This window comes from Gymnoscopelus braueri, assembly GCF_963280865.1.
Source record: "Gymnoscopelus braueri genome assembly, chromosome: 20".
Classification (NCBI taxonomy): domain Eukaryota; kingdom Metazoa; phylum Chordata; class Actinopteri; order Myctophiformes; family Myctophidae; genus Gymnoscopelus; species Gymnoscopelus braueri.
Genome location: NC_137622.1, coordinates 42,591,952 through 42,609,618, shown reverse-complemented (window position 1 = coordinate 42,609,618; position 17,667 = coordinate 42,591,952). Strand labels below are relative to the sequence as shown.

General features: G+C 39.1%; 1 protein-coding gene across 2 annotated transcripts in view; it reads right to left on the bottom strand.

Annotated features, from left to right (window-relative positions):
• Nucleotides 1–13,533, bottom strand: part of LOC308076476 (phospholipid-transporting ATPase ABCA1-like) — a 78,209-nt gene extending 64,676 nt beyond the window's left edge. Inside the window, exons 1-3 of one of the 2 annotated variants that reach the window (XM_080416781.1) lie at nt 13,397–13,533; nt 8,768–8,909; nt 6,304–6,397 (exon numbers count right to left, since the gene is read on the bottom strand). In XM_080416781.1, the coding sequence (XP_080272907.1) occupies nt 6,304–6,397; nt 8,768–8,836 (163 nt within the window). In that variant the 5' untranslated portion in view covers nt 8,837–8,909; nt 13,397–13,533. Of the gene's footprint in view, nt 1–6,303; nt 6,398–8,767; nt 9,131–13,396 lie in introns of those variants that run through there. The other variant, XM_080416782.1, reaches the window with a different exon arrangement.
• Nucleotides 13,534–17,667: the final 4,134 nt, after the last annotated feature.

Sequence of the window (17,667 nt, the reverse complement as noted above, 5' to 3'; positions counted from 1 at the left end):
AAGGTTCGCTAGTTCAATCCCCGGCCGGATCATACCAAATTATTATGAGATTATAAAATGCACTATAGACCCGACTTTTAAGTCAAGTGTTACCAAAGTTCTCCCACAGAATACCATGCTGGATTTTGAGTGGTTAAAGTGCTTAGTGAGGGGCTGCTGTGTTCCGCAGCAGTCTGCTGTCTGCGCTGGGAGCAGATCTGACAACCCATCCTGACCACTGTCTGTCTGTCCCTTCAGATTGTGTCTTATCGGCCCAGCTGTCCAACCACATCCTGATTATTACCCAACACAGCAATGTGCAACCTTTACCCTACCTCCACACCCCCCCCCCCCCCCACACACACACACACACACACACACACACACATTCTCGTGATGCTGGTAATTATTCAAGTTGATTATAGCAGAAAACAAGTAGGCCTGCTATCAGCCTGCCAAGTGGATGATAAGATATAGATATCCACCAACTGCTGCATGCTGCTATCCGCCATCTTGGCTTCTCCAGCTGGTCCATTTTCTGTGATCTGATCACATTTAAGCAATAAGTCAAACCAATTCTTTTTGAGCGGTGCCAGCCGTGACAGAGTGTGTTTGTATGTATGTATGCATGTATGTATGAGCACGGCAACAACAGCTGCAGCTGATTGCAACACAAAGATGCAACCAGTTAGGCCTACACTAATTAAACACAAACAGGAGACAGTGCAACACATGCGCCACTTAAAGACATGCACACACACAGGCTGGCTCAGCACACATGCGTGCACACACACACACACACACACACACACACACACACACACACACACACACACACACACACACACACACACACACACACACACACACACACACACACACACACACACACACACACACACACACACACACACACACACACACACACACACACACACACACACACTAAAATGATCGAACTACAATTTGAGTAAAAGTAAATACAGAGTGTAAAAAGTAAAATATTCTCTCTCTCTCTCTCTGTAGGACAGTTGTGGAAGCTTCACTTGGGAACGTTCTCTGATCATCAGAATCCCACGCTGTCCAGTACGCATCGTTTAGAACGTATAACCTTTTAAATCTACCGTTCTGCTCTGTTCTGTCATGTTGTGTTGATGCCCTGTCACGATTAAGATCCGTGTTCTTTGCCCTTTTTGCAACAAACAGACCAGACCCCATGTCCTCCGGTTTCAACACGTCTCAGCTCACATGCTGGCTGAATCACACAGAAACTATTCCTCCTGGTCTGACGTCAGCGACACAGAACAGAAACTTCTGCTTTCGTATCTTTACACAGGATGACAACACGTTTTAGGAGGAATTCAACTTGGACAATAGTAGACCCCTTTTTTTCCCCACGGCAGCCACATTGTCATGAAATAGCAGTGGTGTAAAGTACAGTAGTATGTCCAATTCTGGGGGGATATTCCCCCCAGAATAGGCATGCTGTGGTTCAAGTAGTTACGGTTGGCTTGTTTTTTTAATTATATATAATTGTTCAAGGACAACATAGCCTTTATATTAAAGCTTTTAAAACGTTTTTTTGGAAGATTTCAACTTGGGCCTATTGGTTAACCCATTGAGCCTGGGAAAGCATCCTTGTAATTTTTTGATTTCTTTGGCTATTCAAAAAATAGCAGATCTACATGCAAGCTCATAGCGCGGCACTTAAATCGTGACATTTTGTGTAAATATATAGATTTTTTAAAGCGAACATGTGTAACTCAAATCTTTGCTTCTGGGGGGGGTCCCTGGAACAACATATTCTGAGATGGGGGTCCGCGGCCAAATACGTATCTATAAATGTTTTCTAAAATCCTAACAGTGTGTTGCTACATCAGTGGTGCTCCAACTTTTCCATGTCAAGGACCCCCAAAATGATATGTATTTGGCCGCGGACCCCCATCTCAAAATATGTTGTTCCAGGGACCCCCCCCAGAAGCACAGATCGGAGTTAAAAAAGTTCGCTTTAAAGCACACGTATCACAGATCTACAAGCTCATAGCGCTGCACTCGGTGCCGCGCTATGAGCTCGTAGATCTGCTATTTTTTGAATATCCCAAAGAAATCCCCAAAAATGCGTTCCCGGTCTTAATGAATTAAGGCTCCGTTCCATTCAGGTCAAACAGAGCCAGGTCTTTCTCAATAGAGAGACTCTGCTGCACTAAAATGGAACAAAACAGAACCTTAATTAGTATCATTGGTAACATCTGTGTTTATCCTACCGTCATCGTGCCAATATGGCCGCTGTGAAAAAAGCTCCATTGTTGGTTGTTATGTTTACAGTTGTTTAACCGCACGAACCCATAGCGTCCCTTGGTTATGCTGGGCATGTCATTACATGCGAGAAATAGACAAACATCTAAACGAAAATAGATCAGCATTTTGGGGAAAAAAACAGGCGAACGTTTATCGGCGAAAACAGCCGATCTATAAGCTCACAACGTTATCTACGATGCGACACGTTTGTGCTCTTGTACATCGGGTATGTTCTCAGGGGCGTCGATTGGGTATGGCAAGGTATGGCAAGGTAATGAGAGGATTATCCGCACTCTCTTCAGTTAATATGTTAATTTATTTTCTTAGATTAGATTCAGCAGCATTCCATCTAGAGGAACGGACGCGTTTCGGCACGTCGGCCTTCCTCAGCGTTTCAAACTAGAATACATCAAACAGGAAGTGACATAATACAGCTATGCAATAGTGTACAGCTGATTCTCATTGGTCAATAGAAATTCACACGGTTCACAATACTATAAAAGTTTACAAAAGCATTATACATAGTATTTTATAGGTTCTTTAAAGTTTCCACAAACACCACAACCAAAAAAAAACATTCAAATTACAAAAAAACTATTCAATAATAGCTCTTCATTCAGTCAATTTGGGAACTCTGTGATCAGGAAATGGATCCAATAACCCGGTCTCTGTCTCCTAACCCTCTTCTCAGTGGGTCGACTATCTAAGAAAATAAATGAACATATTAACTGAGGAGAGTGAGGATAATCCATTCATTGATTGTAAGCATCTCAAGAATTTGCACCCAGTTAAATTACAAGAGACTATTCTTCACGACTCCCCCCCCCCCCCCTGAGTAGAGCAGGCCTTCTCCTGACCGTATTATCCGCTAGGAGAGTTGTCCTCAAGGTATGGCAGGGGCCATACTTTGGCTCCAGAAAAAATATAAATCATGAATAGTAGCCTAATGCATTCCTTTGTGTAAGACCATTGTGTTTGTATTGCGTTATAATAGGTATAATGCATAGTTTTCTATGCATTTTGGGGGTTTTGACCACCAAAATGTTTAGGTGTCCCTTATTTTAATCTCTAGGAGTTGGCAACCCTAACCTTGCCATACCTTAGCTTTAGCTGAACTGACGATCTCAACAATCTAAACATAATTCACGGTTAAGAATAGATAGTTTGTTTCTTAATAGAGGAACTCATTCAGTGACAAACTTATTTCTGGCTTTATCACCCTTGTGCCAAGGCCAAAAATACATTGTAAAAAAAAAAGTGCTTAGGAGCCGAGATACAGCCTTTTTCAGTAAGAAGTTAAACAAGAAGTGAATGGAGCAGCAAATCTTCAGATCATCATATCTTGGGTTCTGAAAAAAAAAATTCAAAAAAATTATAATAATATATATATATATGTTTTTATTATAAAACAAACGTCGGCGACGTCATTGGCACTCTGGGCTTATAAAAACGTTACGTCGGTGACGTCACTGGCACTGAATGAGTGAGCAAAACATTTTTTATTTTTTTTATTTGGAGAGGTATAGGGCATCGTGGATGTCGCTGGGATTAGATCCTGTTTCTCCCATAAGGAGGAGCATGATAAGATTATCAATCTGCCCTGAGCTTCACTGACCCTTCACCACTCTGCACAGATACAGTCTTGATAATGAGATGAGAGAATGGCAATAAAAGGCTCCATAAACGGCCCCCCAGACCAATAAACTACACTGATAAATCAACAGGAAGGAGAGGAACGTTGGCTACAGGTGTCAAGACAACATTCTGAGCAATTTGGCACCACATGGAATTAGTCCAAGGTCATATTTAACCCATTAAGACAGGGAACACATCTGTGTCATTTTAAGATTTATTTGGCTATTTTTGACAGAATCTTGAAAATATGTGCACATCTTTGTGTATGTACGCGCGCGCGCACACACACGCACACGCACACACACACACACGGTTTTTTGAGAACCACTGATATAGCAACATGTTTTTTTCCCCCCAAAGAAATACATTTGTAGAATCCCCCAGAAGCAAAGATTTGAGTTACAAATTTTCACTTTGAAAAATATAGATTTGCACAAATTTTCAAGATTTTTCCAAAAAAATAGCAGATCTACAAGCTAATAGCTAAGAGCTTGTATATCTGCTATTTTTGAATAGCCAAATAAATCTAAAAATGACATAGAGATGGTTCCCGGTCTTAAGGAGTTAAATTAGTGAGTCATCACTTGCTATCGTCAACAACAACAACAAAAAAAGGTCAGGTCAATAGAATCCAGGAGAGACTTTGAGGCCTTTTAATCATTCCATTCAAGCTGACATAAAATGCCCTCAAAACCACTGAGTTGCCAACTTGTCACGGAGCGTATCAAACTAGTCCTAATCAGGGGTTCAAGGGTTCACCATCACAGATATCACAGACCATAAACGTGATTAGGAATCTCAACACATGTGCATTTCTGTGTGGTTCTCTCCACGTGCCGCTCTACCATTAATGCATCCCTACTACGAGCAGTGGTGTAAAGTAACTAAGTACATGTACTCAGGTACTGTACTTGAGTACACTTTTGAGGTATTCGTTTACTTTACTGGAGTATTTCCAGTTTTCAGTACTTTTACTTCTACTCCATTACATCTCAGAGGCAATTGTTATACTTTTACTCCACTATAATTATTTGAAAACTTTAGTTACTAGTTACTTTGAAGATTTTGATTATTATTACAAAACATACAGTAACCACTTCAGCCCTAAATACATTTCGGCCATTTCAAAATAGCCGATCTACAAGCTCACAATGCGCTCACAAGAGCTTGTAGATCTGCTATTTTCAAAAGATTTGTATACATTTGAAAACTTGTGAAATGGGGACATTCTGCATTATGAGTACTTTCTACTTTTGGAACACATTGGGTGCCAAAACCGTATATATACGGTTTTCGCCATACTAACGTTAATTATTATTATTTTTTTTCCTTCACAGCACCAGGAGATATCATTGTTCAAAGATTTAGACTCCAATCCACTTCCTGGTTAACTTATGACTTCAAAAGCCTTTATCTCGGCTCCTGTGACGGTGATCACTGAAAATATTTTGTGACTACTTGAAAAAGGTTCAAAAATTGTAAAAAATCCAGGCACTCAACGTATAATATTTTAATAAACCTCTGGCACCCCAAGTGTTAAAGTACATTTCGATACCAATACAAGTAGATTTTGAATTCTGAACTTTTACTTGTAACAGAGTATTTCTACATTGCAGTATTGATACTTTAAAAATGAGAATACTTTTTCCACCACTGACAACGAGTCTAGCATATAGACAGCTAAATGACCAGGCAGACTTGCATGGTCATCATAAATGTTTTAGTACAAAAAGTCAATCTCTCAGAGATGGAAACTGGATCACAACAACAGCGGCACTGAGTGCCACGCTATGAGCGTGTAGATCTGCATTTCGTGATTTGTTTGGCAAATCTTTGTATATATACATATATATTTTATTTTTTTGTAAAGCCAACATTTGTAACTCGTATCTTTGCTTCTAAATCCTAACAGTTTTTTGAAAAAAACATAATGTTGCTATAATCAGTGGTTCTCAAATTTTTTCATGTCAAGGACCCCCAAAATGATATGTATTTAGCTGCAGACCCCCAGCTCAAAATATTCTATTTTTGAACAGCCAAAGTATAAAATAATGGTTAAAGTGGTTACACAGACGCGTTCCCGGTTTAAATGGCTTAAATTTGCATGAGGAAACTGTGTGCTTTGAGCTTCAAAACAAAACATCCACAGTAAGTAATAAAGTACCTGATGACGACGCCTGAATGTCTTCACACCTCATTTCAATCTCAATGGTCTCTCAACAACAGGAGACCACCGAGCTGAATGGCTGTGTCGTCAGGTAGAGCACTGTGTGTGTGTGTGTGTGTGTGTGTGTGTGTGTGTGTGTGTGTGTGTGTGTGTGTGTGTGTGTGTGTGTGTGTGTGTGTGTGTGTGTGTGTGTGTGTGTGTGTGTGTGTGTGTGTTGTACTCACATTCATGTTGCTCATAAGGAGGGTAGTTGGTCCTCACAGCGATGAGGATGAAGAAGATGAACAGAGGCCAAACGATCTCTATCAGCAGCTGGAGCTGAAGGACAAAGGAGAGCAGGAGACACCGTCTGTTAACGATCTGCACTTAAAAGGTGGATGTGATGCGAGTGGGAGCCATTATGGCCTACTTTAACCCCCCCCCCCCCCCCCACACACACACACACACACACACACACACTCTATTACCGAAGGCCAACAGTCTATCAGGAGCCTTTAAAAGCCAACTATCAGCTTCCTCATAGAGAGAAAGATGTCTGCAGGATATCCTACAGCAGCAGGATAATGTAAAATCACTCACTCATCTTTTTTCTGTATTATTATTATTAGGAACTCATTCATAATAGATGAACTGAGAGCAGATGAAATCAATACGACCACAAACATGAAGTCATCCTCTGCTCCAACACGCTACGCTAAATACTAGGGTTCATACCAAATAATAACAACACGTTCCTACACTAAAGACTATAGGGTTCATCATACCAAATAACAACAACACGTTCCTACGCTAAAGACTACAGGGTTCATCATACCAAATAACAACAACACGTTCCTACACTAAAGACTATAGGGTTCATCATACCAAATAATAACACGTTCCTACACTAAAGACTATAGGGTTCATCATACCAAATAATAACAACACGTTCCTACGCTAAAGACTATAGGGTTCATCATACCAAATAACAACAACACGTTCCTACGCTAAAGACTATAGGGTTCATCATGCCAAATAACAACAACAACAACAACATCAACATAGCAAGGATTCTTGTTGGAAAACACTCTGATCCTAGTTTTAAAGACAGAAACATCTGTATTTGATTTGGCAACACGTGTGGATGTCTTATTATCTCTGATCACCACATCTGCCAGCAGCTACACTGACTGCTATAGCAGCTAAAAAGCTGCAGTTAACCCCTTCAAGACGGGAACGTATCCGTGTGTCGTTTTAGATTTCTTTGGCTTGGCTATTCTTGGGTCCTTGACATGAAAAAAAGTTTGAGAACCTCTGATAATATAGCAACATACGTTTTTTTCAACAAAACAAACCGGTTAGGATTTAGAAGACATTTGTAAAATCCCCAGAAGCAAAGATTTGAGTTTAAAAAAATTGAAGATCTACAAGCTCATAGTGCACTCGGTGCCGTGCTATGAGCTTGTAGATCTGCTATTTTTGAATAGCCCAAAGTGTAAAATAATGGTCATAGCTAAAAATGACACATATATATGCGTTACTGGACTGAATGAGTTAACGGAAAACTCTCTGCATCTCTAAAACCGTTTCCACGTTCTGGAATCTCTGCCTGAGACTAAAGGACCCCCAATTAGAATGTTTTTTATCGTTAAACAGGATTAGTATTGGTATTTGTTCATCTTTAGTGAGTCGGGGGGAAATAGTGAAGTGTTCAGTTGCCCCGCGCAGTTAGAGAGGATACGATTAAATACGTTGGGGTGATTAAGGATGATTTATCGGGGCAGACAGGGATGTTTATCTGGTGACTGCGTGAGTAGAAAGAAAGGAGACACGTGCCTTTCTCAAGAGCATAGAGATTACAACAGGCTGGGCCTGTGGGTTGCAGGAATCAAACCAGAGACCTTTTTTCCCACTATGGAACATTAATCATTGTAACTCTGTGTCCATCCTGCCTCAACAAGCCTCAAGTAGCTAGAAGAATTATAAATCAATATAAATGTTTTAGTACAAAAAGCCAATCTCTCAGAGATGGAAAGTGGATATGGACTCTATAACAACCCATCACTGCAAACAAGAAAAAAGGACTTTTAAACATCGTCTTTGGATTCAAAACAAACATCCTCTCACAACTCTCTTTACAACATAATAAATTCCTCCCCCAGGAAGATGCTCGTTTATTGCTCTCACAGCACAGCCATTTCATTATAATATTCATCACAATGAATTAACCAATCCTAATAATTAACTCATTCTGTGTATATGTTTCACTATGGAACAGCTCAACCATTTAACTCTGATGTTCTTAATCATTATCCAGAATGAATTTACACACTAATCCAAATGCAGTGGTTCTGAAAGTGGGGGACAGGGGGTCCCTTGTGCTCATTAAAGGGGGTTCCAGGGGGTCCCCAGTTAAATGAAGTTAATATAGCGTCGCAATCATTTTAACCATATTTTTTATACTTTGGCTTCCATGACACACTGTGAGCGTGTTACATGGGCTATTTTTGAGAAATCTTCAATATAATTGAGATTTCTTCTTTTTTTTTTACACACAAATCTTGTCTTCTGGGGGTCCCTGGCACAAAACATTATAAGATGTGGGCCCCGCAGCGGCCAAATACATATCAATCAGCCACTGATCTAAATTGCAATGCATCTCTTATAAGAACATCTAATAAATGCCATAAATGATCAAAATGCTCTTACTGTCTGTCTCCGTCTGTAGGTGAAGTTCTTCCACAGCAGCAAGCGGAGCTGAGTGGAGACAGAAGACATCGTCTATCCAGGACCCGCTGTCCGTCCGTCAGGTCCGTCCAGCCGTCCGTCCGTCCGTAGCGCTGGTCTTCAACTGAAATAGAAGACGGTCTGAGGTCAGTCAGACTGAAGAAGCAGCAACGCTCTCCTCTCCTCTCTGTACAGACTGAGGTTCAGCTCTCCTCTCCTCTCTGTACAGAGGTTCAGCCCAACCCTCCAGCGCAGCAACGCAGCTCAAAGGTACTAGGGGTTAAAGGTCAGGCTTGTGGTGAGCTCAGTGGTAAGGCTGCTATCTGGAACTGACTGACTATCTGACTGACTGACTGACTGCTGTTTCTCACGTTCTCTCCTCTCTCTCTCAGCTCCTCTCCTGTGAGAAGGTGTTTCCCAACTGAACTGAACTGGAACCAGCAGCTTTTGTTCCTCTGAGTCACTCTGAACGACAAGATGACCTGCTGCTCTGAACTACACTGAGGGGAAGGGGAGGGGTCAGGGGAGACGTGTGGCTTTGTGTGTTCACCCTCCCACTACGCCCCCCCCTCCTCCAACACTTTAATGTCAAGGACCCCCAAATTGATATGCATGAGGCTGCAGAATGCAGACAGACAGACAGACAGACAATATAGCAGATCTACAAGCTCATAGCTTGTATATCTGCTATATTCTGTGGCCATAAAAAGAGATGATATTTGGTTTTAGATACAGACAGGTCTGTGGATACGGTATGTTTACGGTGGGGGAGATACCAGAGGAGAGAGAGAGAGAGTGAAACATGTGAGTTATATAGATTAGATTAGGTGACATCACATACAAAAAGAGCTCTATACAGCACTTCCCCACATACTGTCAAGTCACCATGGATGAAATAAATAAACGTGAGAAAACATGGGTTTAGATAAAGCAAAAAGCTAAAAGTTGAATGACATAATGTGGCCTGTATGTATAATTAAATGGGAATTAAAAAAACAGAGGCTGTGTTACATTGCAACTGAGATAAATCAAGACCTGAGGACGATTCTAAAAATGTCTTCTAAATCATAACATGAAAAACATGTTTTTCTATATCAGTAGTTTTTAAACTTTTTCCATGTCAAGGACCACCCAAAATTATATGTATTTATTTGGCCACAGAACACCCCCCCCCCCCCCCCCCATCCCATCTTAAAATATTTTGTTCTAGGGAACCCCCCCCCCCCCCCCCCCCACATTTACACGATTTTTCAACAACAACAAAAAATTGCAGATCTACAAGAGTGCCGCGCTACGAGCTTGTATATCTGCAATTTGTTGGAACAGCCAAATAAATCTTAAAATGACACAGATGCGTTGCCGGTCTTAATGGATAAAAAAAGGTAGTTGCTCTGTCAGTATTTCTACGTACAGAGAGGTCTCTCCATGCAGGAATACACACCATGCTGACTGACTGACAAGAACACTTTGTGGTAATCTCTGGGCTTTTTGCTGTTGTCGTTTCTGCATTGTTTGTGTTGTTGACACATCATCACTGCAGCATTTGATTGTTTTCTTTGCACTTCTTATTTACATGACTGTCTGTTTACCACGGTGTTGTTTGCTGACTATTAGGACTCGTGCCTTTTACTCAGGACTCATTACCTAATACCATTTGCTTAGTACTTACTCATCTCGCATTTTGCAAATCACTCTGGAATCTGGATAACAGCATCTATCTGCTAAACGCTTAAACTGTGAGACCCCCCCCTCCCCCCCCCCCCACACACACACACACACACACACACAAAGTAACTAAGTACATTTACTCAAGTACTGTACTTAAATACAAATTTGAGGTATTTTTACTTTTCAGTTTTCTAATCCACTACATCTCAGAGGCAAATATTGTACTTTTACTCCACTACAATTATTTGAAAACTTGAGTTACTAGTTACTTTGTAGATACAAATTATTATATTATAAAACATACATTAACCACTTCAGCCCCATTTTATACATAGGCTATTTGAAAATAGCCGATCTACAAGCTCACAACGCGTCGCGACGCGTTGTGAGCTTGTATTGCTATTGTTTGTATTGCTATTCTCAAACATTTTTAGTAATTTAAGTATATTTTCATGACAATGCTTTTGTACTTTCACTCAAGTAACATTTTGAACACAGGCCTTTTACTTATTGGAACACTTATCTTTATACTGTGGTATTGCTACTTTCACTGACACACACACACACACACACACACACACACACACACACACACACACACACACACACACACACACACACACACACACACACACACACACACACACACACACACACACACACACACACACACACACACACACACACACACACACACACACACACACACACACACACACACACACACACACACCACACACACCACACACACCACACACACTTATAATCCATGATTAAATCATGGGGTTTAAATCAATGTAAAGTAGGGTCAGACCCCCAGGTGATCAGACATACACACACAGGCTGATGGTAACATGTATTCAGATGCAGATAGAGATCATTCTAGGCAGGTTAAAGTGAGCTCATCCCCATCTCCTTAACCACTTAATGCAGTGTTTCTCAAAGTGAGGTTCGAGGACCCCCAGTGTAGCATTACAAGAAGAAATTGTTTAACCACTTTAACCCTGGATACAGCATTTATTTCTAAAACAGCCATATCTACAGCTTGAAGATGAGATGTTTTCCAAAAAAGAATCTTGGAAAACATTTCATTTCAAAAACAATTCTTGCATGTAGGGAGGGTTCCTGGAACACTATATTGTCAGATGGGGGTCCACGGCCCAAATACACATTCATTTGGGGGTCCTTGACATGAGAAAGTGTGAGAAGCACCGACTTAAACCCCTCACTTTAAGAGAGGCGACAACATGGGTGCCTTTTTGCTCTATTGCCCACACACACACACACACACACAGTCTGTTAAGGCTGTTGAATTCTGGACATACTTGTAACAGAGTATTTCTACGTTGCAGTATTGATACTTTTACTTAAATGCAGTGGTGGAAAGTAACTAAGTACATTTACTTAAGTACTGTACTTAAGTACAATTTTGAGGTATTTGTACTTTACTTGAGTATTTCCAATTTCCAATACTTTTACTTCTACTCCACTACATCTCAGAGGCAAATATTGTACTTTTACTCCACTACAATTATTTGAAAACTTTAGTTACTAGTTACTTTTCAGATATAAACTATGATATTATGAAACATACATTAACCACTTTAGCCCTATTTTATACATAGGCTATCTACAAGCAGATCTACAAGCTCACAACGCGACTGTGAGCTTGTAGATCGGCTATTTTCAAATATTTAGTACTTTTACTTTTGGTACTTTAAGTACATTTTGATGCCAATACTTTTGTACTTTTACTCAAGTACATTTTTTATTTTGGACTTTTACTTGTAACAGAGTATTTTTATATTGCAGTATTGGTACTTTTACTTAAGTAAAACATTTGAGTACTTTTTCCACCACTGCTTAAATGCGAGTACTTTTTCCACCACACACACACATCGCGTGCAGACACAAATCCAGGTTGAAACATCTGCATCTTTAAATCATTAAATCATTAAGTCTCACTTTGTCAGTTTTTCTGGTGAGAATAAAATCACTTCAACAAATACATAAAATCACATGAATTGAATTCTAACAGCTTTGTGTCATAATATGTTTCCATTGAACCACAATATTTTATAGCTAATATTTCCTCTAAATTCACAGATAGTTATGTTGTGGTGTTTTTTTTATAGAGACATGATATTAAGGCAGAATGTTGACTGAAAGGCGTTTTAAATAGGAGACTCATCATATCATACCACCTTAAATGAAATAAAGACAGACTCTACCTGACAGTATGCAGTGGTGGAAAGTAACTAAGTACATTTACTCAAGTACTGTACTTAAGTACAATTTTGAGGTATTTGTACTTTACTTGAGTATTTCCAATTTCCATTACTTTTACTTCTACTCCACTACATCTCAGAGGCAAATATTGTACTTTTACTCCACTACATTTACTTGAAAACTTTAGTTACTAGTTACTTTTCAGATGTAAATTATGATATAATGAAACATACATTAACCACTTAGCCCTATTTTATACCTAGGCTATTTGAAAATAGCAGATCTACTTGTAGATCGGCTATTTTCAAATATTTAGTACTTTTACTTTTGATACTTTAAGTACATTTTGATGCCAATACTTTTGTACTTTTACTCAAGTACATTTTTTATTCTGGACTTTTACTTGTAACAGAGTATTTTTATATTGCAGTATTGGTACTTTTACTTAAGTAAAGAATTTGAGTACTTTTTCCACCACTGACAGTATGTTGTTTCATTAAATAACAGAATAATTATAAATATTAATATAGTCGCGCAGAAAATAAGTTTAGTTGTGGTTCATATTATTAATTATTCCTGAGACACAAATAATAAACCATCTGATACAAACAGACACAATGTGTCCATGTTGATACATTTAGATACAAACTAAATAAAATAAACTAAATAATCAAACAAACAAACAAATCCAGTATTTTTAGCATAAAGTCAAACCTTGTGTCTGTTGTGTAGAAATAGACGCACCTTCTCATGACAACCTGCTTATTTATCACTTTAATGTAGATTTATCTTATTATCTCTCAGTCTAGGTGTGTAGTTACAGTACACACGCACACACACACTACAGTAACACTTTCTTTCAGCCTCAGTTTGTTATAAAGCAGAATATTGACCGACATCAGTGTTGCCAGATGTTGGGAAAGAAATAAGCAAACCAGGTCTATGAAGACAAGCCCAAAAGAAGTAACCAGTGGTTCTCAACCTGTGGGTCGTGGACCCTCAGGGTGGTCCCCACATGATTTCTTTGGGGGGGGGGGGGTCCCCAGATGACAGTGAAGTGATAATGTAAGGAATTCTAAGACCTTTTTAATACCTAAAAAAAAGAAGTAAAACATTGGCCAAATTGTCAAATAATATAAGAAAGAGGCAAACATTTTTAAAATAGCAGATCTACAAGCTCACAACTTGAGAGGCGTTGTAGATCTGCTATTTTCACAATATTTATATGTAGAACCTAGTCAAACTAAATGTAATGCCTCAACTCCTACATTCCAACTGCTTTATCACGGTGGGGGGCCCGTCCCCAGTTCAACCACTGGTTTAAATAAATTGAAAAAATTGTGAAACAAGCCCAACTAAGCAACTTTAGAAATAAGCACAAAAAACCCTAACCCGCAACAACTTTACAAAAAAAATATCTCAAAGTCGCTTATAAAAAGCCGACATGGCAACACTGACCGACATCCGCTCGCAGAGGGAGGTTACTGCCGGTCAATGGCGTCGATGGTGTTACGGCCACATTGGTGACCTAACGAAATCTGTCATCCAGCTGCTGTAAAACAGCGACACCTACTGGATTGTAATAGTCTTTTTGTTAAAATCTCACGACATTGAAGAGCTTTAACTTCATGATGACATCCTATCTCTACCTTTAAATAGATATAAGGTTAAAAACTGTACAATCATGGGGAAAGGCCTGCCAAAAGGCCAAGTGTTTTGTTATGCTTTCATGTGGATATCCTGGGTTTAAGTTATATTGTGTTTTCCTGCTCCTATTTCTTTTACCAAAATCAAATCAAACCAATCACATTTATAATACATTCATGTCACATTCCATCAGTGGTGGAAAGTAACTAAGTACATTTACTTAACATTTTTAGGTATTTGTACTTTACTTGAGTATTTCCAATTTCCAATACTTTTACTTCTACTCCACTACATCTCAGAGGCAAATATTGTACTTTTACTCCACTACAATTATTTGAAAACTTTAGTTACTAGTTACTTTGCAGATATAAATATTACGAAACATACATTAACCACTTTAGCCCTATTTTATACATAGGCTATTTGAAAATAGCAGATCTACAAGCTCACAACACGACGCGTTGTGAGCTTGTAGATCGGCTATTTTCAAATATTTAGTACTTTTTACTTTTGGTACTTTAAGTACATTTTGATACCAATACTTTTGTACTTTTACTCAAGTAAATTTAGAATTCCGGACTTTTACTTGTAACAGAGTACTTCTACATTGCAGTATTGATACTTTTACTTAAGTAAAACACTTGAGTACTTTTTCCACCACTGCATTCCATCTGGAGGCTCTGACATCAGTTCTTATGAATAAAGCCTATAAATAACCATTAAAATGGTAAGATTGGCATTTTATTTGATCAGATTACTGTATAAGATGCATATATTTAATTTCACATAGCATAAAAGAGGAATACATATAGAAATGCCCTTTAGCAACCTCCTTCCTCTTGTCCTAACAACTGGAGAACATAATATTTCACCATTTAAATCACTGTCACCATAAAGTTGTGTAATAATGTTACTATAGTTGTTTTACACATGTTTCCAATGATAACATGATTAAGGCTGTGTTCCATTCAGAGGTTCTGTTGTTGTTCATGTTGGCCAAATAGTGTAAAGTAACTAAGTACATTTACTCAAGTCCTGTACTTGAGTAAAAGTTTGAGGTATTTTGACTTTACTGGAGTAGTTCCAATGTTCTGTATTTTTACTTCTACTCCACTACATCTCACATATTACTCCACTACAATTATTTGAACGCTTTAGTTACTAGTTACTTTGTAGATTTGGATTATTATTACAAAACATACATTACCCACTTCAGCCCTATATAAATTTTTGGCCATTCGAAAATAGCAGATCTACAAGTGAGCTTGTAGATCTGCTATTTTCAAATTAATTGTATACATTTGAAAACGTGTGAAATGTGACATTCTGCATAATGAGTACTTTCCACTTTTGGTACGTTAAGTACATTTTGATACCAATACTTTTGTACTTTTACTTAGGTACATTTTGAATTCCAAACTTTTACCAGTAACAGAGTATTTCTACATTGCAGTATACTATTGATACTTTTTACTTAAGTAAAACATGTGAGTACTTCTTCCATCACTCCCTGCCAAGGCTCTGGAGCTCTGGCTGAATGGAACAGAACTGTAATTACCAACACATGTGAAGGATTAACTCTCATCAAATATGGCTGCCCCGGTGTCACAGAATTCTACAGGTCACCGATGTCTGTGCAACGCGCGAGCAGCGCAAGTTTTTTTTCCCCCGTAGTATTTATGAAGAACCGCCCCCCCCCCCCCCACACACACACACACACACACCTCAGACCCCCCCAACCCCACCCCAGACCCCCCCACACACACACACCCCAGACCCCCCCCCCAGACCCACGTGTAGATGACAAACACCTTCTGAATGATGGATGGATGGATGGATGAGTGTATGAATGAATGAATGAATGAAATAAATCACAATGCATTTGGTTGTTCAGCAATTTTTGCATTGTTTAAAAAAAAAATAAAAAAATACATTATACAAAATACAATACGAAAATTTGCCCCTAAATAATGTGGTTGACATTATAAATGACATTAATTTGTGATATTACAATCAAACATAATGATCAAACGTATCAGACCGTCTACAATTCCCAATAGGAATTTAATCTTTAATTCAGTCTGACAAGGACACCCAAATTGACACGTATTACCCCGCGGACCCCCATTTGAAAAGATAAGCCAGGGACCCCCATAAGAGAAGATTTTCACGGCTCTAGCAGTGATTCTCAACCATTTTAATTTCAAGGACCCCCAGTTTGACATGCATTAGGCTACGGACCCCCATTTAATGGCATTTCTATCTCTGGGACCCCAATTTATATTGTAAAATCAATGTTAATGTAACTCTGAGAGTGTACAAATGGAACCAAATGGACCCGTTAGGGTCCATTTGGTTCCATTTGTACACTCTCAGAGTTACAGACCCATAAGGGTCCATTTGGTTCCTAACTATCCATCATTCCCTGGGGGTCCCCCCGGACCCCACTTTGAGAACCAATGCCCTAACCAGCCACAGAAATGAATGACCTGAGGGTAGATATTAAGCATTAAATCAGTGGTGGAAAAAGTAACTAGTAACTAAAGTTTTCAAATAATTGTAGTGGAGTAAAAAGTACAATATTTGCCTCTGAGATGTAGTGGAGTAGAAGTAAAAGTACTGAAAATTGGAAATACTCCAGTAAAGTATCTGCATGAATTGAGTAAGTGAGGATCTCATTTGAAACAAGCCATTGCGGCTTTCATGAGCGATCCATTTTAGCTGACCTTGTATGGTAAACTGCACTTCCATGTGCTTTTTTTTCTGCAACCTTCTAAATAAAGTATTCAATCAATCAAAGTAAAAGTACCTCAGAATTGTACTTATAAGTACAGTAGGCCTACTTGAGTAAATGTACTTAAGTTACTTTATACCACTGTTCCAGTGTGAACATCTGGAGGACCCTGTGTTCACAAGGAGACAAATTACAACAGCATGCGACACATCCCACTGCAAAGGTCAAACACTACAACGAGCCCTCTAGCAAGGCAGGGATTAGAACCAGCCACGCGCACACACACACACACACACACACACACACACACACACACACACACACACACACACACACACACACACACACACACACACACACACACACACACACACACACACACACACACACACACACAATACAACAGTGTTCCTCAAACACTTTCATGTCAAGGACCCCTACAAGTTAAGTAGAAGTACCTCATAAATTGTACATAAGTGCAGCACTTGAGTAAATATACTACTTAGTTAATATAAATATACTACTTAGCCAAATATATACATCAATTTGGGGGTCCTTGACATGAAAAAGTTTGAGAAACACTGGGCGAAACGATCGGTGCATC